Below are 27,807 nucleotides of genomic sequence, written 5' to 3'. Positions count from 1 at the left end.
CCCTTTCTGTCTCATTAGAGATCTTTGCCAGAAGCTCAAGGAAGCAAGGTGAATGGTTAGAGTTAGGACCCACCTGGGGGGTCTGCCTTGACGTTGGCAGGTGGGTTTAACCTCTCATGGCCATTGGAGGTAACTAAAAGACCTCCATTTGTTTAAAAATGCATAGGGATTAAGGAGAGAGCGCAGGTAACATTTATTATAAAATAGCACAGATTTAGTTATATAAGTATATTCGGGAACTATTTTTTCTCATCTATGGTGGAAAAATGTTTGATAGAGATTGAGTTTATTTCCTGTAAGTAAATAAAAGTATTATTGTGTGCAAAAAACATGAAAAATTGATTGCTAACACCTTAAATTAATGCTCAAAAGAAAATGTTTTTCATCATATTTTTCCGCATATCTCAAGGCAAACCTTGCAAAAGGTCTATCTCGGACGCAAAACCTCCAAAAGACTGTATTTTCAAAATTCTCTGCAATTGCCAGGAGGAATATACAAAGACACACAGGCAGTTATCAACTTTTCAGGTTTTTAATCTACTGCTTTTTCTCAACACCTTACTGATGACATTCTGTTTTCAAACAGTTATTTTTGGACGCGTGGGTTATGATTAAAATGGACTGGAGACCAACCACAGTATGTTGGGACTTACCAGTAGGTTTTTCGGCAGTGAAAATCTATCTGGCACCATATAATAACCATTAGTATTAGTGGTGATGGTACCAACACACAAAAGTAAGCCCTGCACTCAAAATTGTTTTGGGGCATATAGCAATGGCTATAGTATTCACCAGCCCAAACATGTAGAATAACCCTTGAACTACCCAAAATCACTATGCACATTTAAATAACAGTTATTTTTTTAGTATTACTCCAATTGCCATCACAGTGCAATCTCACCTGCTTGGACAGGACAGATGATCTTGCACTTTAATTGCCATTGGACTGATACTAAAAGCCTCCTGTTATTTAAATGTCCATATGGATTTTGGATAGAGCACAGGTAACTTTTTTTTTTGTATTCATTATTATAACAACCAGTGATAAAAACTCCCACCAATTAAATGAATTCTGAAATGTTATACTAGGCATTACCTGTAAATCTCAAGGCAAACCTTATAAAACATCTATATGTCACATAACACCTAATAACCCAAATTGAATCTCTTAACTTAAATTGAGAAGCTCTTAATTATAGTATGTTCTGAACTTGATAATGCTTTAGCCAAAAAGTATATAAAATTATACAAAAGTAAAAAAGGGAAATAAAAAATTACTTATCAAAGTATACCATATTGCAGAGTATTTAAAAATAAAAACTACATTTAAATAAGAACTCTCCAAAAATTATGACCAATCAAAATTTCTTATTAAGTTTAAATTCTACATGTTTGTGTTGCATTATTAATTACACCAATCCATATTTTAAATTTAAATTATCACTCTAAATTATGCCCTATTTCTTTTTATTTTTGTTAACGTAAGCACTTTAAAGCACAATATAAATATACATCAACAGCATACAAATGTATCCATAAGCAAATTGTCAACTCACAAAAAATTAGGTCAAGCATTTCAGTTTCATCAGATGTCAATTGCAATTGACCAACTGACCAAAATAAAACTATATCATTAACACTAGTTAATCCTTCTTCAACAACTGTTTCCAGTCTATGACATTTCTGTGTTTAACTAATGTGATGAAATTCCTATAACTAAATATTGCATGAGAGCTTCTGTATTTTATTCCACTTTATATGGTGATTTATTCATATGGCAGCCAAGCCAATTGGGTTTATTCAAAATATGAGCTATTATAAGATTTTTATGCAGCAAACGAATGAAAATTACAGTTGCTTTTGGCCAATATGCAAATATATCTATAATTTTTCTTTAATGAAGTGCTAATTGCTCCTTCCGTCTATTCTGTACAAAACACACTGGTTCTGTTCCAGCTGCTTTGCACTTCTAACTTTCAAGTTACTTGACAGAATCAAAAGGCAGTGAAACATCAGTTGGGCATTTTACATTATAACTCACTATAACGTGATCCAAAAAAAGTCACACTAAAATATATTATTTTATTATTCTTTATTTTTGCTGTGCATATGATATCAACTGGTCTTACATTGTCACAACAGCATAATTAAGCATTTCAGGAACAGACATAATGATACATTGGCATGGCCGCCGTAGAAAATGCACAGTTTTTTTTACTATAACATAAGAAATCAGGCTAGACATGTACGAAACTGTACTGTTTCTGCAACTAGCATCAGGCTAGTGAATAAAAGGAAATCTAGGAATAAGTAGCTAACAGCTATTGAATTGGGTTGCTCTAACTGGCAATACGGTAATGTGAACATGCTTAGTTACATTATTTTCATCGAGCCCACTATATGGTGGTTCAGAGGAGAACTTAAATGGGATGCCTAGTCATAACCACGGGTGGTGGGCACAAGATGGTTGTCCTGTTTGGTAGCCAAGTTAGTAGTGTCAGTGACACATGCAGCTGTCAGGGTAGTCCCAGTGTCTGGTATTGCTGGGTCCATGCTACATGCCTTTGGGGGTTCATGGCTGGTCTGTTAGCCTTCACTGGCTGCCATCTTAGGTTGTACCTGCCTTTGGAGCATGATGCTGATGTCCCTGGGCTCTTCAGGGGTTCCCACAGCAGGTTTTGGGGATCTGTGACCCATTAGTATTGAACCTGGAGTGGACCCTGTGAAGTCTCCTGCCCGGGTGAGTACTCCGCTGTTTGTTATGAGTCTCAGGGTGCTCCCTGCTTCTGTGTGGTAGTGAGACAGATAGGCCCCTAACTTGTGGCATGGCTGTTTTGTGCTGGAGCCATACAAGAAGGGCATTTGCATTTGGGGGCTTTGTGGTAAGGCGATGCTGCGTGGTGGGCTTGATATTCCCCCAATTGGGCCCTGCTATCACGGAGCTTCACAGTATTTCAACTGCTCAGTTCCGGCGACAAACCCCGCCACACAATATATTATTTAAATAAACAAATGAATGTCCTTTCAATGGAATGTTCAGTTGCCACAGTTACAATGCTATTTAGAAGACATTCCCTAAGGGCATTTGAAGTCCCAAAAGCTATAGCCAGTAGATGAGTTAACCACAGATCAACAAACATGAATTTAAAATGACTACATTATCAATAGTTTAACCCCTTAAGGACCAAACTTCTGGAATAAAAGGGGATCATGACGTGTCACACATGTCATGTGTCCTTAAGGGGTTAAAGGATAGTGTTGCTCATAAATGCTGTGTGTGTGGATTATCTCTAAATAGTGAATTGTAGACTTTTTTTGCCCATGTAATAGGGATGTGCATGGGCAAAAAATGTGGTTCGGTTCTGATATTCTTGTAAATAAAATTATTTGTCTGCTTCAGCAATTTGGACCAATTGCATTCTGTTCAGTTCGGCACTTTGCAAATTCGACACTTCGGATATTCATAAGGATCCGAATGTCCGAATGGCATGAAATTCGGATGAATGTACATTCGGAACGAAATGAATTGCACATGTCTACTTTAGATGTAATAATTGGCTTTGGAAGTTTGTCCTATGCAATCATGCACAATAGAGATGCACATTCTTCAGGGTCCGCTGGCAGCCACGATGTGACGCGTACAGGATATGACATCATTGCACAAAAATAATTAACGTATTGGTCAAGATTCCTGTCATCATTCACGTAATATTCCCTCCCTCTTTCTTGTTTTGCCACTTTGAGAAATCCAAATTACTTCAGCACTTTGGAGCTTCAGTGCTTCGGAGCTTAGGCACTTCCGAACTTCCGAAACTCGTCACTTCGGAACTTGTATTAATCGCCCATGTCTAAATTGTAATATGTAGCCTAAAATTGCCAAGAAGTTCCATAGATACATATTGGTTGATTAAAGACTCAAGTCCATCGAGGTCAACTTCAAAGAGATTATAGGCAGGTGGGAGAATCTTTCAAACCAGCTTGACAAAGGTTTATGTAAGAGCCAAAACCTTGCTGCTGTACATTGTTCCCTAATAAAAAAATGCTTATTTGAAGACACTACTGAGTGTGCTTGTTTTTTGTAAAACATGCTAGTGTATTTTGGGGGTTTGACCACCCTGCCTTGTGCACTCTAGTGGGATTACTCTCTAGTTAGCATATGCATCACAATTTACCATTTACTAAAGAGTACTCTTGGAGTCATTTTTTTAATTCACTATTCCATTGCTACGTATACTGAAGGTGAGCACATTGGTCCACTATGTCTGTATATGGACCTAAATTGTTCAACAACATTGAAGATTGTATCATATAACATTATTAATTTAATACAATTTGCGTCACTAGCATCTAATTCTTCTATAGATCGGCTGTCAATTCCACGAAAAATCTGATTTGATTGGATATGAAAATGCTGATATGCTGAGATTAAATAATGTAATTGTAACAAGAATAACATTTTAAATGTATACATTGCAATCCAGGCATAAATGAAAACCCATTTTCATAAATAATTTAGAAAAGCAATCATAGACTTTGATACAGTGTAAAAACAGAATGCCAATGAGAGATAAAACAGTGTAAGAGACTAACACCTTATTGAGTTTCCCTTAATCTCACCAAAAAAATAGAAATCCTAATACATACAAGGCGGAGTTTCTTGCTTAATCTATAAAAAGGTCTTGGATGTGTTTCATCCTACAATAAAATGCAAAAAAAGCAAACAATAGTGCAATATCGTCTGGGTATATAAGTATATAATAAGGGGTGGGTGAAATGGCATGCCAGTATGGAGCCAATAAATGAGACTCAGATATTCAGCTTTGTGGGATATCAAGGTCCCCACTTCCTTCTTTTTACTGGATAATGCTATATGGTGATGAATTCTCTTTCCAGATGAAGGTTCAGTTTTAAAGTGCTTTATTAACTATAAAGTAAACACAAAACAATAAAATTAAATTTAAAATCAAAAACCTTACAGTTTAAGGTGAGTCCTTATGTATCTGTAAGTCCTGTGCAATGTGCAAAACACGTTTCGCCTCTTGTAGATCAGCAGCAACTGAGGAAGCCTCTATTTACCAGTAAAAAGAAGGAAGTGGGGACCTTGATATCCCACAAAACTGAATATCTGAGCCTCATTAATTGGCTCCATACTTGTGAGTGCCATTTCACCCACTCCTTATTATATACTTATATGCCCAGACGATATTGCACTATTATTTGCTCTTTTTGCATTTTATTGTAGGATGAAACACATCCAAGACCTGTTTATAGCTTAAGCAAGAAACTCCGCCTTGTATGTATTAGAAAAACAATCAGTTTACAAACACTAAGAACAAAAAAAAACACGTATGCTCTGCTCAGAATCCATACACAAAAGTCCAACTTTTTCAAGCCAAATCAAATATCATAATTTACTATCCACTGCAAACAGCAACATTAACAACTAAACACAAAATGCTTGTTATACAGTAAAATATGCAGCTCCTACCTTAGCAAACTGAGCATTTATCCATTTTGTGAATGTTTTCCTTTGAACATCTTCTCTTTCATCTATGGGAAAAAATAAATTTCCAGACTTAATACAGAGAAAAAAATGTAAACGACAAAATAAAAAAATAAAAATCAATGAGAAAGATGCTATGCAAAATGACATTGGGGAAATAATGACAGTTATTGCACTGCAGAGTTGACATCTGTCTTGGTATATCTATTAATAATGATTATTGTCATTTTTATGGAAAAATACAAATATGAACATTTAAATTATAGGGGCCTGTGTAGCCTGCAGTTCATAGACATTTAGAACTTGAAGAAACGAGATTAAAATGTTAGCATGGTAACAAATTGCGAAATAAAAGTTTTGCTTTCTTACACTTTTTTGGGGATTTAAGTATAATATAACCAAGAAAAAACAAATTACCAGCTGTTCTCCTAATTAAAACACAAAAACAAGTAGAATAAATATGCATCAAGAATTAAAAGAAAAGTATGCAAAGCAATAATAATTCAATTAAATCACATTAAAGATCTAGCACACACAAAATGACCGGAACGAAACTGAAATATAATTATGTGACCTCACCTAATGGGTGGTATCTCTGTATGCCTCAAACCAAGTATTTAACCCTATAAGTGCTTTAGGCAAGAGCAGAAACTGGTGGAAATGTGTGTTTAGATTTTTTTTATTTGTTTCAGAACAGTATGGCAGTATATATGCAGTTTATAAAGATTATGGTTGCCTGAATGTGATGTTAATATGGGTTTATATTATATTTGGCACTTCCTTTGTTTTCTGCCAGATAACATTGTTTATTATTTAAAGTCTATTATTTTCTTAGAAAAACACAATAAAAAACCTTATACTGACAAAAATGAAACTAAAAAGTTGAATTGTGGATGACAATCTGTCATTCCTAATCAAGAATATCAAGAATATCAAGAAGAGTGTAGCAAACAAATGCGTATTGCTGGTATCTGTTTAGGATTTTCGTTGGTATGGTATGTAGGAATGCAATAGGCATACTGATTCTACATTTTGATCGTACTACATAGATGGTATTCAAACTAATAAAATCTTGTAGGCAATTTAAAATCAAAAGAATATAAAGAAACATGTATACCAGATTAACAGGAGAACTTTTGGCGTATGCTAATATTTATCTAACAGAAAAGTTGTGATGATCATGAAGCATGTAATTCTTTCAAGAAAATAGTATTTTAAGTCTTTTATTTCAAATTTTATCCTACAACCATTAGAAGCCAAGAAATGTAAGAAAAAAAAAAAGTAGATATCCTTTATGAAAACCTGTAGCTCTTGTACTCCAACTCTTTGGGTGTAGTAATAGAAAATCCACAATTTGACATAGTAAATTTTAAAAAGGAATTTCATATTTTTTGGCTGACATATTAATGTCTGTTTCAAAAATAACAAAAATAAAATACTTGTCTCACTAGATGGCATTAGTAAAGTTTTCATAACTTAGTTTTATAAAAATAACAATTCGGCAGACAATAAGAGAATAAATAAATGATATTAAAGGAACATTGCAAGTATTATAACATCTGCAGCACACTTTAGTGGTTATGGTACCATATTGAACTCAATGTTAGTAGTCAAACATTTAACCCTTGCATACTATTGAAGGAGTTGGCCACCTCTGCTGCATTGAGTGCAGTACCTATACCATTAGAATACCTTCTCTGTAGAGAGTCCTAAAGCTCATACGTGGAGCTGAATACTGAAGTACAAGGCCAGCTCATTGGTTGAGAACATCAGCTTATTGCTTTCAGCCAATGAGCTAAACCCTGCACTGCTAGACATAGCTCAATGCAGACAGCTTTGGGCTCTCATTGAGTAGGTGACACCTAATGTAGATATTATAATGCTTGTCATGTTCTTAAACAATAATGGCTTTACTGTACCTTTCAGTACAATGTTTTGATAATGTTTGTAGTCTTTTTTATTTATAGAAAAGCTGCATAAGCCTTATTTTAAGATGCAAACTTTGTTTTCGAACAGGTAGATCAGTCCAGTTATCATATTATGTGAGATCTGGAACATGTCCTGTTGATATGACATTCAACATAGACTAGACTAGTTACTATTCAGTCACTCTCATGTGGACATTAGACAGTGCACAATGGTCAATAGAGAACTGCTAGTACAGTTATAGATATCATTATATGTTATAAGAGAAAGATAGTGGATCCCTCAATACTTCTACTGCACTGCTGGCTGCAGCAGGTGGAAGGGATCCCACTCCAGCGAAACGTTCAGTGTATCATCGTTGTATTGTTTTGAAGGATTTTTAATAAAGTTTTTATTAAAATAAGTAGCTTGCTGTACAGCTGAATTTCTTTATCTTGTTCCTGAGTTTTCTCTAAATATGCCATGCTGTTCTTTAGAAACATGTAAACATTAAAAGTAAAAGAGGTATGCAACTTGAATTAAAATACATTTATACAACAACAATGATACTGTAATTATTAGGCTATTAATTAATATTAACACCATGAAGCTTTGATATGTAGAGCATGGGAAGCATACACCTTTGCCATTAAATTAAATTAAAGTCACATATTTGTGCAACATTAGTCCCGGGCTTCAAGTTATATAACATTTCAGGAAAGATTTATCTGTGATAGTGCCAAAGGTATCTGCAGAACTCCCTTCCTATTAGTCACGTGTAAAGAAAGCATTTTAGAATATTTATGGGAGCCTATAAGGATATTTGGCTTCTTGCCACCTAAGATTGTTTGCATTTATTTATATATTTACTTATTTTCATTTTAATGTTTTTTCCTACTTCCATCCATCATGTTAATGCTCAAATCTAAAAAAAATCGTATTAATGCTCAAATATAAAAAACACATCAGTGAATATTTGAGCAACTATTTTAGTGCAGTAAGCCCTAAATGGAATTAGGTTTAAATGTACCACATTTTTATTGCATGTAAAATGCCACATCCAATACGATCCAATACGAAAGGTTCAGTCTAAGCACCAAAAATCACTTCCAAAGTTCATGTCAAAGACCATGTTCCTGAAGTTTGTTTCTGCAGCTCTAGCCACACCTCCCCTGGCTGCCAATTATACATCTTCCATTTACACTTCCTGAAACTGTATATCCATTTAGACCCTGTGTTAAGTTCAGCTTTAGCAAAATATTTACTTTAGAACATGTTGGGGGATTGGAAGGTCTTTCTTAACTCCCCGCTCAGAAACTTGAAGCAGCTAATGTCAGCATAAAGCATTGCCCCTCTTGTGTAAGGTATGGATTTCACACAAAGAATGAAGACAAGCCTGCAGACTTGGAATAACACATCATTATAGTGAGTTATGTTTTATGTTTTCATATAATTTGTAAAAGATCTAATTTCTATTTATGTAATATTATATATTTTTAGTAAAATTTAAATGTTTTATAGGCTACAAATAAGGAAGTGTATGTTGGGCAAAATGAGTGGATCAGCTTGTCTACAGACATTAAGCTAGCAAGGAAATTTTGGAAAACCAACAAATGCATATTTTATTAGCTGCATTGTTTAAATACATTTACAAAATATATGCATGGGATTTTATATTTATCTTTTTTTTTCTAGTCTCCTTTTATTCTGTGACCATCATTATGTTTTATAAATGTATATATTTAATACTTAATTTTTTTTTTATGAGTTGCAATGAATACTATTTTTGGCAGAATACATTTAAATTGCATCTATCTTGTACTTTTTAAAAATTTTAGTTATTTGGTGACATTTATTATTGCTTAAATTCCACATAAAGTTACAATTTATTTTTAATGTCAAATTAAAGTGTAAAATATTTCTATAAATATATTAATTCGATAGAACCTATTAAGTCTGATATATGTTTATATGGTGCTAGTTACATCTTTGATGACACCAACTGAAATTATGTTCTTTAATTTGCATCTCCAAATAGCTTTGAATATTGGGTGATTACTCATCATCTAAATTAATGTTAAAGATGACACCGAAAAAAAAAAAAGAAAAGAAAAAACAGCGCGGTTTAATTTTGTGTTTCATAATCTAAAATCCACATAGTGAGGGTCTATTTACAAGGCTGTGACATTTCAACAGGACAATTGAAAAGTTGAAAAAAGTCTGAATCAAAATGAGAATCAAGTCTGCCCATATTTACAACAATGAAACCGATATGAGAAATAAGTAAGCGTTTTCTGACATTAAAATGTCAGTGTGAGACACCTTTCTTTACAGAACTCTCAATGCTAATTGGCTGTCAAGCATTGCTCCATGACAGCGGACTTTGAAATAGTGGCTATCAAGGAACTAAACATGTTGTGAGAAAAAAAAGAGCCACAAACAGCTAATAAATAAATAAATGAACAGGGACATTGGGGCTGTTTTCCTTTCCTTTTTAACATTTGGAGTAAAAAAAAAAAAACATAGAACCCCCCCCCAAAAAAGGAAACATTAATATATACATGTTCCCCCACAACTCCCCTATCCTTCTTTGCCAGTGTGGCGTGGTATTGGTTAATAAAAATGACCTCACCTCTCCTTCAACTATCATGTAGGCTAGTTTAGCGATGGCAGCCTTTCGCATTCCAGATGTTTTGCTCTTATAGTCATTATGCTGGCAAAGCATCAGGGTAGATGTTGTCCACAACATCTGGAGTACCAAAGGTTGCCTACCACTGGGATAGTTAATTGAAATTCATCTTTAATCTTTATAGTGCCAACAGTCAGACATTAGGGTGTTAGAGTTGGACCTGCCAAAGATGGGGTACATTGACGTTGTGGCAGGCTTATGCAATGTATGATCACATAATGTAACTAAACTCCCATTATTTTTTGCCTAGATTAGGTGTTTTTAAAAAAACTAACAAGATCTGTCAGCACCGAAGTTGCTGTTTAGCGGATAAGGGAGTGCCAATTGTCCAAATTATATTATAGTGAAATGCACCCAATATTAAACACAACACATGGTGAAAAGAAACTGCCCAGCCATTTACACTTTGATTTTATGTTTTATATTTTTAAACCTGCTTCTTTTTTGTAAGGATCTCATTGAGCATAAGTTATTCACACTATTTTATTCATTCTACTAAAGTTTATATGTGGTTTTAACTGTTGATTTTATAATTTGCAGTCCTCTTTTGCACCCCTATTGGTCTTTTATATACTCCTTCTGGTTGGTTCATGAACAGAGGATGGTAGTTTCACTTTTAATTGTGAATTATGAGTCTGTGCTTTGGTTTTGCAGAATAATAATACGAGAATAATTCCACAAGTGGCAGGGCTACCCAATAGTGTATGAATGAATAGTTTACAGTGAAATAGCATAGCTAACATGCAATAATTTACATATAAGTCCAGCATGTTGTAGAGGTCCTCTGCTACATGTCAAAATGTTAAACTATTTTAGCATAGTTTGACATCTTACCTGGGTTCCCCCAGGTGCCTGCACTTCATACAGTCTTCTCCAACAGGAGAAGCCAGATGTTTATCTCTATCTCTAGAGTAAAGCAGGTCTAGGCAGGACCTCCCTTATTGTAAGAGTGCTAAACAAGTATATCGAACGAATGGAAAAATGTATGACCATATACATGATACTGTAGCACAATACAATCACATTTGGAACAATGATCACTTATTTAAACCAAGATGCCTATTTATCAAAACATTTCTTGACATAGTGCATAATTGCAACATAATTGGGAATGTATTTGTATACTATTTCATAAATAATTGTGAATCATTTTTGTTTGTGAGATCTTCTCAAAGTTTTACTATCTAACATTGCGAATTTTGGTTACTTTGGCTACTTCAACTGTTTTCTTTTCTCTACAATCTTTGTAATTCATATTGTCAAAAAGATTGTCAAAAAAAAGTTGGAGCAGCAAGGGGAAGATTTACTGCACAATCTGCGAATTCTGAATATTTTCGGGAAATCAGATACATTCAAAGGTGTCCTATTTATTTTAATATTTTTAGTTTATCTAATTTTTTTAACATGCTTTTTTATATATAGATTATCAATATAATGCATTAAAACTTGGGTTAACTCCAGCCAGAAATGTACCTCTAATTGAGAACCTTATTACTTGCTCAATAAAAAACGAAAAATAGATAAAAAAAACAGTTGTAGCACAAGTGTACTAATGGAATAGGATGTGGTAGAGCTAAATATAATTTGATGATTAAAAGTGTTCTCAAAAAATACAATGGCACAGTGAGTCTCAATTTTAGAGCTTTGTAGTCCTCTAAACCAAACAAATGCACGACAGCAAGCATCCGAGCAGAACAATTGAACATATTCTCCCAAATGACCAAAAAAAAGAAACGTCATCATAACCGAGGATTCCTGCAACAGGTAATAAACAGTCTACAGAGTCTATTGTAATTGACATTCTCCATTCAAAGGGAACGTGTATTTTTATGTTTAGGTGAGTTTATCTTTAATCATATAGTAGTTGAATTGTATTAATTGCAAAACTTTATGTTGTTTCTTAAAACAAACTGTCACCATCCCCGAGTATTGCTAGGAATTTTAAAGTAAATTTTAAAATTTAGGTCAAAATAGCTGGATTCGTAAATTCTCAAATCTCAAAAGTCAAATCGGCTTTTTGCTTGCTAATCTGGACCTTAAACGTAAGCAGTTTTCAAGAACGTAGGTGTCTTGCCACATGTTTTTATGAACCTGTTTACTTGGACATATATAACTAGGACAAAAAGAATACAACAGAGAAACAAAAAGCATAAAAACATGAAAACTTATTGGCAGAGTATCATCCAAGATAAAGGCATTTTTCCTATTAAAGGGATACCATAGGCACCAACATAATTTTGGCTTAATTAAGTAGTTTTGGTGTATAGATCATGTAATAAAGTATCACTGCTCAATTCTCTGCCATTTAGTAGTTAAATCACTTTGTATATTCAGCCCTAGTCACACCTCCATGTATGTCACTCAAACGGCCTTCCTAAACACTTTCTGATATATCTCACGTTTAAACTTCATTTATTACACTTCTTTTTGATTGAGAATTGTATCTTCTGCTCTATTCTGCTAATAGCCTTCTAGACCCTGCAGGAACCTTCTGTGTGTGATCAAAGTTCAATTTACAGAACAGGAGATAAGAACCTCTAAACATCTGATTGAAAATGAGTCACAGCTAAGGAAAGTCTGACTAGGGCTGCATAGGAAGAAACAAAAGTGATCTAACTCTTAAATGGCAGATAATTGAGCAGTGAGACTGAAGGGGCATGGTCTATACAGTAAAAAGGCTTTATTAAGCCAAAGTTGTAATGCCTGTAGCATCCCTTTAGGTTTTGTTATGTATGTCTTTCATTTTGTTTTTGTATTGACTAAAGTTATATGAACATTGATTTAAGGCTTTGTATAAATCAAAATAATTACTTCTCCACTTAAGGGTACCTGCAAATTTATTTTAATTTAAAGGCTAAATTAATTAATCAATTAAATTAGGAAGTTAAAATACGAGCTGGAAACTCCATGTTGAAACTTTAGGAGAGTATTTATGGAACAGAATAATCCTTAGGGGGCTGAGGATATGTCTACTTTAGGGCAAGTAAACATATTGCTTTTATAAGAAACAAGATAGACAATTTGATCATGTATGTCAACATATGGTAAAAAGAGTACCCAAACAATGGTTTCTAACTAATAAACTAATAACTAATATTCACTAAAACCATGGTACACTGTTACAACCACAATTAAATAAATGGCTACTGCGAAGACACAGAGGGGAGATAGGGGATTTAATTAATATGGAAAAATCCTAAGGGATAAATACAAAAAGTCTACCTTGTTAACTAAAATAATGTAACTCACTGCTATATACTCTATCAAATAAATAGTGCATTGTTGAGGATTATTTCTATTTCCACAACTTGGTCTCTATTGTTAGTTCTAATGGTGCCTGTGTTCTGGTGGATTAATATACATTGGCGGAGTCTCATGGTAATTTTTAACCAGGGTACCCTAATCTGTTTTTAATCTACTCCTGAAATTGACACTCTGGACCAAACTGTAGATTACAAATATAATGTATAATTCAATACCCAAACCTGGGAACAAGAGGATAAAGCTGCAGGACAGACACTATATAATATCTTACAGTTGTAATCAAAATTATTCAGATTTGTTGTCCAAATTTACAGACGTTCAGCTGTTTGCAATGAACCAATGAAACAAAAACTATTGAAATAGCTCAAAACAATAAATTCTTCACGTGATTTTTATTGTGTGGGTGTCCTTGGAGCACTTCCAAATATGTTTCTGGGAGGAACACAGAGCGCAGAATCTTGGTATCTGATGACTGAAGAGGAAATAGAACCCTAAACTCTAGGAATTCTATAATATATCTCTAAAAGCTACGATTTGAGATGGACAATTCTGTGTAGAAGGAGCATAAGAACCAAATAGGGTACAGATTATGCAATCAAATTATGCTTTGTCAGATGGTTATTTTATTATATTCAGCTCAAAAAATGACCTAAATTGATGCAAACCTCATTTTACATCATTAAACAAAATGATTTGTCAATATAGTGTTCCTTTATAAATTGCCTTTTTTTACATTTACAGGTTAACATCTATGTAAATAGCCCATAAATCAATCATTTATAGCCCTGTAAGAGCTAAAATTGATTAGATTAAATTAGATTAGCATAGTAATATGCTCGGCAGCAATATAACTTCAGCATAGTTATTTTTTGTAATAAACAGACATCGATAACTAAAAATGTAAAGAAAAAATGATTTTGAAAGTTATGTCTAGATCAGGGTAAGCAATCTCTTGCACTCCAGTTGTTGTCAGCTACATCTCCCATAATGCTTCTACAGCCATAATGCTGGAAATGCATCATGGGATATGTAGTCCACAACATGTGGAGTGTCTAGAGGCAATACTACTGCTGAAAGCTACGAATATTGACATCCACAGCTACAACAAGTATCAAACTAGTTGAATTAAAAAAGTATTCATGCAATAGATGTTTGAAGACGCTTGTTTACCAACTGGCCATATACTGCAGATCACAATTCATACATAGGGGGGGAGGGGGGGAGTTGCTCTATCCATTATAGTGGGCTCTTTTTCTCAGAGACTCTTCCAGCACAGTACTGAATAATCTATCCTGTGACTCAGAGATTTATTAGTGTGCTATCTATCTTAAGAGTCCATTTAGGGATCTGCAGTTGTATACTGGATGCTTTCCCTTATCTGCCAATGAAGCCTAGAACCTGTTTTTTTTGGGTTATGTACTAAATATCTACGTCAGATGTGTTTATCCAATATTGGACAATAAGGTTTTTTTTGTGTTTTTTTTTGTTTTTTTTTGTTTTTTATTTTATTTATTTTTTTAGTTTTTAGTTTTTATTTTCTATGCTTATGTAAATCAGGCACTGTATGCCAATTACCTTTACTTAGTAATTTCCATTAGGGTAATACTACTGGAACCAGGTGTGCCTCCTTGCAGACCTGTTTTCAAGTCCTCTCTATTATCACAATTCATACATAGTACAGATTAACGTACAGCACACACATAGAAATTTTTTTTTAAATGTTATATGGCTACTTAAAATCACCTATCTCAGGGGATTTAGTTCTACCATATGGCCATTTTGTGTTAAGCTCACCACTTCACAGTATCCCAATAACGCTAATTCCAACAAATAGTGCTAGTGCTAAACAAGCTAGAGTGATTTTAATATTCTGTATTTAAAACTGTATTTTTATGTGTGCGCTGTTCCTTAATCTGTATTATGTATACATTTTGGTCACTACGGCAGCAACCTTCCTGTGAAATGCATTTTCTGAATGTTGCCCCAATTTTATTTTTGTCTTTACTATAAACTGCAGATTAGTGAACCTCCCCAAAGTATTACTAGCATATCAGGGTTATTTACTAAAGTGAGAATTTAAAGAGAATTCAAAGTGAATTTCAAATGAAAGGCCAGGTCAATCGAACTGAACACTGATAATTTTTGCAGATCAGCTATTTCTGCCTTAAATGTGAAATTTACTTTGAATTTTTTACTTGAATTATTAATCCTAGTAGTCTGTAAAAGTCTCAAGCTTTGGAGGTTGTTAACTAAATAGTTGTACTTTAGTAGCAAATGACTAGATCAATTGGGTTGGTGATGTTTTACAACTTACCTAGGATTTTTAATCTTTAGTCATACGATAGCTATTGATAAAAAGTTTCAACATCACTTACCTAAGTTTTCTGGTTTAATTGCAGAAATTTATGAAAATGTATCCTCGCCTGGAATGTGAAAAGGCCAAGGCAGGTATGATGAATAACATCAATCAAAAATAATAGAATGATCTATGCATCTTAATAGTTTAATTAGAGGCATCTTTAATGTACAAACTATTGTGAATCATAGCATGCATGTTTCCATTAGGTACACATTCCTAGGAGGTGATTTGGAATTGCTTTGATACCGGCCTTGTACACATAAACACACATAGAAACATACCATAATAGTAATAATAATAATTAAAATAAAAAGTAAGCAAGCATATCCATTTACTGACTGGAGTCATAATGTGTGTGCCCATTGATGGCAGTCACAAAGTATCAGTCCAGGCTTTGTGCTTTTAAGTTGGTGTTAAACACAACAGTTATAAAGTGTCCCTGGTGTTTATGTTTGTTAATTTATTTATTTATTTATTTCTAAAATATTTTACCAGGATGTATATTCTGGTATTCTGGCATTCTGTGCTGAGGTATATTGCCATAGATCTCTTTAAAGATTTTAGATTGAATGAAGATTTGACTGTGTCCCTGAGGTTATTCCATAATTGTGGTGCTCTGTAGGAAAAGGAGGATCGAGCCACTTTATTTTTGTATTGCGGTATGTTGAATAAAGTGCTGGTACTGTATCGGAGTTTATAAGAGGTGGGAACAGCTGGGGAGAGCATTCTACTCAGGTAGGGTGGGAGCTTCCCAGAAAAGCTCTTATGCACAAGGCTGGAAAGATGAAGAGTGCCTCGGGATTCCAGCAATAGCCAGTTTAGCTCTTTTAACATGTCACAGTGATGGGTAAAGTAATTACATTCAAGTACAAAGCTGCAGAATTAATTATATAATGTATTACGTTTATAAGTTGGGTTTGCGGTGCGGGTACATACACTACATCCCCATAATCAATGACCGGCATTAGCATTTGTTGCACTATCAGTTTCCTCACTGAGGGCTTAGGTGGGATTGGGGTCTAGCAACATACCTAGATATTTAAAAGAACAGACTGCTGTCAGTGTGCTATTTGAATTTGTTTTGATATACAGTTGTTGATTTTGTAGTTTACGTAATTTAGGTACAGCTCTAAAGATCATTGTAACAGTTTTGTCAGTGTTTAGGAAGAGTTTGTTATCCGGTTTCTACTTTTCTACCTCTGTGAATTGCTTGTGGCGCACAGCCTCAAGCTGCGGTAGATTGTGTTTACTAGCGTAGATAACAATACATTTTATACATTGACCAAGTACTAAATCACAACACCGATAGATTAACTCTTTCACAATGGTATGCATAGATAGAAGTAGGGTTAAATTTCAATTTTGTTCAAATTGTTTAGAAATATTAAAAAAAATATATGTTTAATTTATTAATTGGTTATTTGCAGAAATATTGGGGGAGTTGGATAAAAGAGTTTATGTGATCGCTTTTGTCTTTGGCATAGAAGCAGAATTGCTTGTTTTACAGAGTAGATATGGACAAAATCTATATTGATATACATGTTTGAATAACCTGTATGCTGCTATTTGTACATAACCTGATGGCATTTCTGAGAATACAGATTCCTAAAAAAAATTTCACTGGGATGTAAATACAGTCTCTTTAAGTGGGCACAGTAAGTGCAGTTGCACTGTCATGGCCCCCGGGCTGCACCCGACCAGTGCGAACGTGCCGATAAACTAATCTTACCTGCTCAGCGGCGAGTTGGCAGCCGCTTCGCCAGGTTCTCCTGGCCGCCTGCCCAAAATAAAGATGGCTCCGTCCCCCAGGTTCACACAAACATGCGTGTGACGTCACAACGTCAACTCACACGCACGTTCAGGGGTCAGAGGTCACCCCCTGACCGATCACAGTCAAAGGAGGGATATTTAAATCCCTGAAGCTTCCCAATTCATTGCCTTGTCGTGGTTTCCGTTCCTGGTTCCCAATTTTCTTGTCCTGTTTTTGATATTCCCGGTATTTTGACCTTGGCTAGTCCTGACTATTTCTGATTTCTGGTTTCCCTGACGTGGCTTGTTAAACGGTGTTGTATATTTCTGGCTTCCTTGACCTCGGCTATCCCTTGACCATTCTCTGTCTTTAACGTATTAGTCTGGCCATTCTAAGGACCAGTTTACGTTCTATACTTTCTGTTCTGTCTATGTAGATGTTACATAGTTCTGCGTGCTGGACCTCACTAGCAGTCGTGACATGCACAATGTTTCTACACTATATTGTAATCTTCTATTGCAGCCTGTAACTCCTGTTGTATACTCAGTATGTTCAGTGTATTCCTTCCCCACACATCCCTGGTTGCATTAGCTGTACATGGTATTCTAAACAGCCCACATTTTTTTGACCAATGAGGGATATTAACGCTGGCTATATAAGTACAACTTTTTTGGGGGGAACATCATATCCACAAGATTTGTGCCTTTAGTTTCACACAAATTGTTATTCCTCCAAATTTTGGGTGATCACCATCCTGTCCAAATTCTGGAACTCCAAAATGCCATATGGATGAATGACAAGGCAAACAAAATGAATAACAGTTTTTTTCGTTTTGTGATTCTGAGTTCCGTCTGAGGCTAAGAAAAGAGATAACTAGTGTGAAAAATGCCGATTGATGGTTCGGGGGCAATCACTAAATGTTAATTTAATTTAAATTTATTAAACGGTCAAACGAGGGGAAAAAAAAAGTAGTAGTAGAAATAAATTTCTATGTTTATATATTTCCTAATTATTTAATATAGAAATGTACATTTTTTTACTGTTCCTCCTCTTTTTCCCTCTGTTGGTTACTTCTCCTTTTATATGTGAACCAAATGACATGGAAGTGAGCCTACTAGTGCACTGTATAATATATACATAAAATTAATATTTTGCAGTACACCGATTAGCCGATTTTCATACACTCTTGGTTTTTCAAAATTGTTTTACCGTATTGTTTGCATGGATAAAATTAATCCAAACCGAAATCACACATTATTGAATTTCTAACCACCAGGATGAATCAAGCAAGACAAACCAAAAAGTCTAATCTCTTATGGCTACTGCCCAAGTGTATATGCTATCAGTATAAATATAACATTCGTACTAATCCAATACCATCAAAACACATTCATCAATTTCTTAGGCAGAGTGTTCATGTTCATGTTTACTATTTGTCACTCCAGACATGTAACCAGGTAACATTTCTTCACTGTTGATGAGTACTATCCCTGTACTAGCAGCAATTAAGGACCTTCCATGCTCTATAATAAAGATTAAGAAGCCATGTGAATTATAATGTCATTACCTGGCTTGCATTTATGGGCTATAAACAATGTCTCCAATGTTTGCATTAAAGGCGATCTCCGTCATAATAAAGTGTGACGGAGGAGTGAAACCATTCAAAATAATCACATGACCAGAAAGGCGAGCGAGAGTAATATGTTGTTGCTGAAGTAGTGATGGTAAACTGAAGATGATGGGCTACTTAAAAATGAGGGTTGAGAGACACAGTAATGTAACTGTTCATAAAAATCTATACTACATAGCTAAGGATGAATGTGTATGCATCCTGTGTACATTGTTTCATAATGTATAGTTTAAAGTAATGAAAGTAAGAATGCTTTGTATGCTGAATGTTCATTAATGTATTGTATATGTATATATGCTTAACCCCTTCAACACCAAGCCTTTTTTGTTTCAAGAAATAGTAGCATTGTAATTATTCCAAACATAATAGGCATAGCTAGCATATTAATGCAGGATCAAACAGCAATTTTGTGTATAAATTGCATGATGCTGATGCATAAAAATTAATTATGTAGATTTATTCAGTTTTAATGTTTGATTTTTTTCCCTTACTGCAATATTAGAGCATACCACTTGTATAGATTATATGGTTTGAAATGTTAGATTACAAACAGAAATACAATTTTTGTCATATATAACAGGTTTGAAAATAAATAAATAAATAAATAAAACAAGTCAAATGTATTAGTAATAAATCTGTCGGCATTTATAGCAGATGAGCTTTACAACAATGCCAGCAGCATGAAAAACATATCTCTATATGTGGCATAATATCCAGGTATGATAGGACGATTATATTAATCTATTGTATTATACTGTACACAGGTTTGCACGATGAAATAACATGTATAACATAATATATTTTCTGTACTGAATGATAAGCTCTTCCAACTCTACATCACTAGGTTCAGATGTACATGAACAAAGTTTCTATATCATACTAACTGTATAGGATGGAGATATTTACAATTTCAAGCCCATTAAGTCATGTACTCAAAAAAAAACGAAAACACAGTTAGAGAAATGCATTTCTCTGCTACCTGAATTTTGGTTGTTTATCATAAAATAATGTGAGGCTTTATGGGCTTCAATCATTTTTGCACTGATTTTAAATTTTAAATTAATGTAACATTTCTACAGTGTTAGTGGGAATAGGTTAATATAACAGCAGTTGTAAGACAAGAACTATTTTGATCATGAGTATTGCATGAACCATGTACCCAGGGCCGGTGCAAGGATTTTGGGGTACACAGGCGATGATGATTTTGGCGCCCCACCCCCCCAAAAAAGCATCTTCACCTGTGTGCCTCTTAAGCAGCCTTTTGTTTCTTATCCCCTTTTTTAAATGTCTTACCACCTTTAGTGTATCTTATCCCCCATTTTTCACCATTGTGTGTCTTACACCTCCCTTGTGTATCTCTTACAACCCCCCTTTGTGTGCCTTACTCCCCCCAGCCCTTTTGTGTGTCTCATTCTCTCCCAGCCCCGTTGTGTATTTTACTCTTTCCAGCTCCATTGTGTGTTTCTCTTTCACCCATAGACCGTCTATTTCATCCAGCCCCTATATGTCTCTTTTTTCTCTTCTCCAGCCCCTATGTGTCTCTCCCCACCCGACCCCTTTGTATTTCCACACCCAGGCCCTTCTGTGTGTCACTTTCTTCCCCAGCCCCTGTGAGCATCTTTCTCACCCCCAGGCCCATCTGTGCGTATTTCTCCCCCCTCATGTTCCTCTATGTACCTTTCTTCCCACTCAGGCCCCCCTGTGTGCTACTCTCCCCTCTATGTCCCTTAGTGTTCCTCTCCACTCCCCTCTATGTCTATTAGTGGTCCTCTCTCCCTCCTTGGTCCACTCCCCTCCCTCTCCCCCCTTATTGTTCTTCCCCATCCCATTCCCTGCCCAGTGTGTCTCCTACCTTTCTTGTATCATGGCCAAGCAGAGCAGAGTGCGGTACAAGATTTTCAGTTTAATGTACCCGGCCGGACTGACAGGAAGTGCTTTCTAAGTGAGCACTTCCTGTCAGTCCAGCCAGGTACAGGAAACAGATCCTCCTCTACCGCGGTCCGCTCCGCTCAGCTCTGCTACACTGAGTGCCTGGCAGGAGGGTCACTCTATTCTAGCACCCGCTGGGCCGGTGCACCCTAAGGCGGCTGCTTGTGCCGCTTAAGGACGCGCCGACACTGCATGTTCCTCCTCATTCATGAACCAAATTATTTTAATCTTGCCATGGTACAACTTAATTGATTAACATGTTTTGATAGACAATATTTAATCTTAAAGGGGAATGTGTCTATTTTGAGCAAACCTTTGCCCTGGGACTGATTATAAAACCCTAGTTTTAAAATCTGTTCCCTCAATCTAGTTTATAATAAACTTGCCATAAAGATTATCAACAAAGTTGTCAAAATAGATCCAAAGTTTTCTTTTGGAGAAAACAGTTGATCAAAAAGAACATGGAATAAGCCAACAGATATATAGCAAATATAGCCTATATAGCCTAGAATGTGAATCAAGTTAACAAAGACATTTGTGCTTAAGATAAATATGTCAAATTTATACTAAATATTGCAGTGGGTCAAATATTATTGAAGTCCTCGAGTGCAAGATTTGAAGCATGTTTTAGATATAACATTTTGTCTATACAGTGCCCTCCACTAATATTGGCAAACTTGATAAATATGAGCAAAGAAAAATGTGGAAATTTGTCTTTTTTGTTTAACCTTTTGATCTTTTGTTCAAAAAATACTCTGTTATAGATTTATTTTTTTTGGATAAACCTGTGTTGTATTTGCAATTATTGGATATTCATAATAGTAGAGTATTTTTGTGCATTTTGTTTAACAAAAGATACAAAAGGTTGAACAATAAAAGCAATTGTTCGCAGCCTTCTGTGCTCATAGTTACCAAGGGTGCCAATATTAGTGAAGGACACTGTGGATAGAGATGACTTTATTTAAACTGTGATGAACTGAAAACTGAATTGCAAAATTTAAATTAAAAAAAATATTGAGACTAAGCTATCCCTATCTGCATTGTTTCTTGGTTTCTTGGACCTTAATAGTAGAGAAATGTTTCTAAAATCATATACCGTATATACTCGAGTATAAGCCGAGTTTTTCAGCACATTTTTTGTGCTGAAAAAACCCCACTCGGCTTATACTCGAGTTAATGTCTGTATTATGGCAATTTACATTGCCATAATACAGACCAGGACCGCCAGGCTCATTACAAGCCTGGCGGTCCTGTTGGGGGCTGGCAGCGAGCTGTTACTTACCTCCCAGCAGCTCCTGTCAGCTCCTCCGTGCAGCTCCCCTGTCAGCTCCGTTCTGCTCACAGAGTAAGTCTCGCGACACCCGCGGCCGTCAGAACGTTGCCACGGGTTACCGTGGCAACGCTCCGCGCGGCACGCAGACCGCGAGACTTACTCTGTGAGCAGAACGGAGCTGACAGGGGAGCTGCACGGAGGAGCTGACAGGAGCTGCTGGGAGGTAAGTAACAGCTCGCTGCCAGCCCCCCCACTGAACAGCCAATGCCACTGGACCACCAGGGATTAACAGAGCCCCCCTCCCTGGCCAGGCAACAAGCAGGGAGGGGGGACAAAAAACAATAATAAAAAAAAATACAAAAATTAAAATAAAATAATATTATTAAAATAATATAATAATATTTAAATAATAATATTAAAATATAATAATAATATTAAAATTTAATAATATTAAAATTATATTAAAATTAAACAATTACAATAATAAAAATGCCCTCCCCTCACCCAGTTTACACACACTACACAAACACACATTATGCATTATATACACACTGTATTCACACAAACACACACTGCATTATATACACACACTACATTATATACAAACACACACTGCATTATATACACACACTGCATTATATACACACACTGCATTCACACAAACACACACACTGCATTCACACAAACACACACTGCATTATATACACACATTGCATTTACACAAACACACACTGTATGGATGCAGTGTGTATAGTATGAATGCAGTGTGTGTATAGTATGAATGCAGTGTGTGTATATAATGGATGCAGTGTGTGTATATAATGGATGCAGTGTGTATAGTATGGATGCAGTGTGTGTATAGTATGAATGCAGTGTGTGTATATAATGGATGCAGTGTGTGTATATAATGGATGCAGTGTGTATAGTATGGATGCAGTGTGTATAGTATGAATGCAGTGTGTGTATATAATGAATGCAGTGTGTGTATATAATGAATGCAGTGTTTGTATGAATGCAGTGTGTGTATGTAATGAATGCAGTGTTTGTATGAATGCAGTGTGTGCATATAATGAATGCAGTGTTTGTATGAATGCAGTGTGTATATAATGAATGCAAACACACACACTGCATTCATTATATACACACACTGTAAATAAATATTCAATTAATGTAATTTTATTGGGATCTAATTTTATTTAGAAATTTACCAGTAGCTGCTGCATTTCCCACCCTAGGCTTATACTCGAGTCAATAAGTTTTCCCAGTTTTATGGGGTAAAATTAGGGGCCTCGGCTTATATTCGGGTCGGCTTATACTCGAGTATATACGGTAATAATGTTTGCTATTTTCTTGATTGGTTGAAATGGCTAAATTAATTGCAAGTAGGTGACTTGTTTCTCTGAGTGAATTTCACCCCCATTTCTTTTTAAATAAGCAACAAAATATGTATAATAAATTATCATGTGTGTATCGCTTTACCCATCACTTATTTCATGTCAAATTTACGAGACATTTTGTACCAGGTAAAAAATTCTTGGAAAGGTGATTGTTAATGATTGATTTTAAGTTACTTACTTTGCAGTTTCAATATGTACAATAAGAATGCTGACATACACCTCTCTATATCTTATAATATTCTGCTTTAGGATGGATTGGCAATATGACAGCAATAAATCAAGTCAGTGATTATAAATAATTTATTGTATAGTACAGTATTATTTGACAGGTGTGTATTGTTTTTCAGGTACATAAACTCTGTGTGTTGCTTATGGCCAGCACTCCTTCAGCGCATTGACAAATAAATTATACAAAAATAAAATATGTAAAATGCATAACATTATATTTTAACCCCAATTCCAACACATTTATTGTTCAATTTGCAAAACGATTTCTCTATGTAGCTATTATTATCATACGTCAAATAATGTATTTGAAAAGATAGTGGGGTGTTTGATTGATTACCTTTGTCTTAGTATCCGATTTAACTTCATATTTTTTTTTCTTATTTTTTTTTTGGTCTCCAATATTATACTATGAATTTCTAAAAAAGTGACAGGATTGCTAAATCATTATTGCAGAGAAGTCAGTGTAAAATGAAGCATATCCATCAATATAAAATAACTTATAAAATATTAACATCTCAGAGGAACTATACTCTGGAAAATCATCCAATGTGTTGAATGCTTTCTCATTCACTTGAGCTTATTTGTGATATCTAATATGGAGAGAGATAATTTAATCTTTGCATATTTAAATTCTGTAGCCATTTTTTTTCTATAATGAAGCATCCAATTAAAACTATCTACTAAAGGATGGTATCGTGAAGCCCTTTGTGTATTGTCTGGAATAAGCATTGCATGTTCATGAAGAGTTTTGAGTTTCACTTTTCTGAAAATGTATTCTGCAGTTAAACTATCAGCTATTGCTGTAAAATTTTAGCAACCAGCAGACATGATACTTTTTAGAATAAAGTTTACAAATCAAGAAAGTATGTACATTTTAGACAATGGGAATTTTCATGTGACTTATGGGTGACTTGAATCACATAATTTGAAAGATTCTCAATTTTAGCCATAATCACATCTTTGGTATTGTATACAGAATTTTGCAATTCATTTTTATTATTCATTTTATTGACCCACGATTCAATGTTAGTGAAAAAATACCTATGTTTCTCATTCTAGAATTGAATGTATGTCAGGAGGCTCCATAAAGAAAGAAATAAGAAGAGTTTTAAAAGTGAAACCCTCATCATGGAAACCAAAATAATTAACTTGTTGGTTGTTACACTATTAGAATGCTGTCATAAAAGCACTCTCAATATCTGCAATGCTATATTTATATGTTCATATGATACCTATGGGCACATTGGATATACTTCATATAGCACCCAACCTTTGCCATTTACAAAATGCACAGAAGGATGGCAAAGTTAATAGAAGGAGGGTAGAAGAGAATAAAAGAAAAGTAGGAAGGAAAGTTTGAAGTAAAAGGCTTGAAGGCAAAAAATGAATATGTTAGTAAAAGATGGTATATGCTAGTAAAGGCAAATATATCAATATTTAATGCAGTTTTGTCATTTTTAGTGGTCTTTTTGAGTGCCATCATCTCCATTCTTAGCCACTGGTACTTCATCTGTCAGGAGCTCACATCAGTGCTGTACTCTCATGCATTCTAGAGAGCAATACTGATGTCTTTGAAGGATCTCAAAAGACTGTGGAAGTCTCCATAGATACAGTCTCCCAATGACTGAGAAAATGCCTGATTCCCATAGACACCTTTTTTGAAGTTTTGTCAAATTGAGATTTTAACATAAGACAAAGAAGTCCCTACTTTGTCTCATATATTATGAAATAGATAGATATAAAGACAATTCCAGGCTAACTAATGTTAACTTGTTTTTTAAAAGGAATCTGTCATCAGCATACTTAACATGCAAGTGTCAGACAAACAATGGCAGACAGGACAATCCTTCCGTGTGACCCAAGTTTGTCCTCTGGACATCCCTTTTCCCGACAGTCACAAATTTGCCAATACACTCCCGTATTTTGAGGGATTGTCCCAGGAAAGCTAAGTGCCAGCTGATTTTAAAATGCAGGATTGGACTGGGCACCCGGACTATGCACATAGCATTTCAGCAGCGCTCCGTCTTCTATTTAAGGTAGGAGGCAGTTAGCCTGACATAAAAATGCTAGTTTACTGATCTAGGGAGATTACCAGTTGTCAATCTTAAATCAAGGAGGATTTGTTGGGCTGAGTTTATAGGTGTTAACTAAGCTCCACAACAACTACAGCTCATGTCAGTGCTAAATATTTACAAGCGCTGCCTCCAGTTTTGCTTTGTATCATTTTGGAGCACATTGACAAACTCGGAGCATTTCACAGCACCTATACAGTGTCGCCTGTTCAGTTCTACTGGTAATGCAGAAACTATACCCACTCTCACCTCTCTCACTGTGTCACTGTGAACAGAACCACATATTATTATTGTGCCTGAAAAGGAGGATATCTATGGCTATCAGGTGTCACTCTACTCCAAAACAGTTTGAAAGGAACTTGTATATGCAAAGCATTATATCTTTATATTTGCTAGCAAGAAACAAAGGCACAAAGAATGAACTGATACACTCAGTAAGAGATAAAGTATTGTTGTGGGAAGTTAAATGTTTCTCTACCCTTCATTTGACCCTTTGTCATAGGTCTCGATAAGTCTAATAAAATTCCAGAAACACACCAGTGAACTTGAAATACATCCAGCTTTTATCAATTTACCTGTTTTTTTTTAATATGACTGCATATGGGTTTGTTTCAAATGAAATAAAATCTGCTCTCTATTTTTAAATACGATCACTCAATAAAAGTTTGATTTAGGATAGTAATGTATTTTTCAAATCTGAATCTTAAGCCTTTTTTGATTGTCATTGAGTAAAAAATAGTCTATTGAATACAGGCAATGCACAAACAGCGCTGACATTTAAAAAGGATTTTGCATCAATTACAAAAATGGTTGTGCTGGGAAATGGTTTAATGAGATTTATAATTCTGGCTGCTTTTCTTTGAGTAGGAAGTTTTATAATTGACAATACATTTCTGGGTTTTTTTCTTGTGTGATTGATGCATAATACAACATTTTTATTTAACAATACTTAAGTAGTATGTGTTTCTTATTAACACTGATTTCAGCAAAACAAAAGAACTGCAGAGAAAGCAGCAATGACCTAGATTTATATTAATATATGAATTATAAACATAAACAAAAATAAAACCACAACATTCACAAAATAACTTGAATTTAAATGCTATCCTAAGGGTTTGTTTTACATGCAAATAGTTTTTTTTTTTATACAGTGATAACTAAACTGAGTGAAATTAGAATGGAATTATGTTTACTACTGACACATTATCATATATATATATATATATATATATATATATATATATCAAATTTCATTTCCAACCATCTCTCTTATATTGTGTATGTTCTTACCAAGCAACTGTTTGAATTTGGCCTGGAGGCTGAGAGAATTCCACCGTTTTCTGTGTGGGTGGTATTGTTTAGTGCTACCAACGCCTTATCCATTTCTGTGCTCTATTGTCAAGAACAATATTACATATACCTCAACGACAACCTTGTAATATGCCAAAATAATTGTCTGTGCTTATGGTGTCTCATGTGCAGAAGAGACATGTTTGGGATTCTGCTTCTGAACTGCCTTTATGGGTGATGCACTAATAGAATTTCTATTGGCACCAAATTGAGAAAGGCAGACACGTATAAGAGTATATAGCACATTTTCTCACAACTTGATGCATCCATGGTTTCATTGTCAGCAAAATCTTTTTCTCTCTTAATTTTCATTTTCTGTCCATAACTTAAGTACGTGCATGAGAAGCTCAATATTTTGAGTTCAGGATAATACTCAATTAAAGGAGAACCCCACAAAAAACAAACAAACAAAAATACTTTATTAGTTAAGTAATTTGTTTTTTTCATGTTATTTGGGG

At 34.9% G+C, this 27,807-nt stretch overlaps 1 protein-coding gene across 1 annotated transcript in view; it reads right to left on the bottom strand.

Moving 5' to 3' along the window:
- The window catches only part of DMD (dystrophin), a 2,317,639-nt gene that overhangs the window by 1,955,031 nt on the left and 334,801 nt on the right, over window positions 1–27,807 (bottom strand). Inside the window, exon 2 of the mRNA XM_063457949.1 lies at window positions 5,489–5,550. Coding sequence (XP_063314019.1) covers window positions 5,489–5,550 — 62 coding nt within the window. The remainder of the gene's footprint in view (window positions 1–5,488; window positions 5,551–27,807) is intronic.

The sequence above is a fragment of the Pelobates fuscus genome, chromosome 1 (genome assembly GCF_036172605.1).
Source record: "Pelobates fuscus isolate aPelFus1 chromosome 1, aPelFus1.pri, whole genome shotgun sequence".
Classification (NCBI taxonomy): domain Eukaryota; kingdom Metazoa; phylum Chordata; class Amphibia; order Anura; family Pelobatidae; genus Pelobates; species Pelobates fuscus.
Note: the sequence above shows the minus strand (reverse complement) of the source record. Positions and strands in the feature narration are given on the sequence as shown.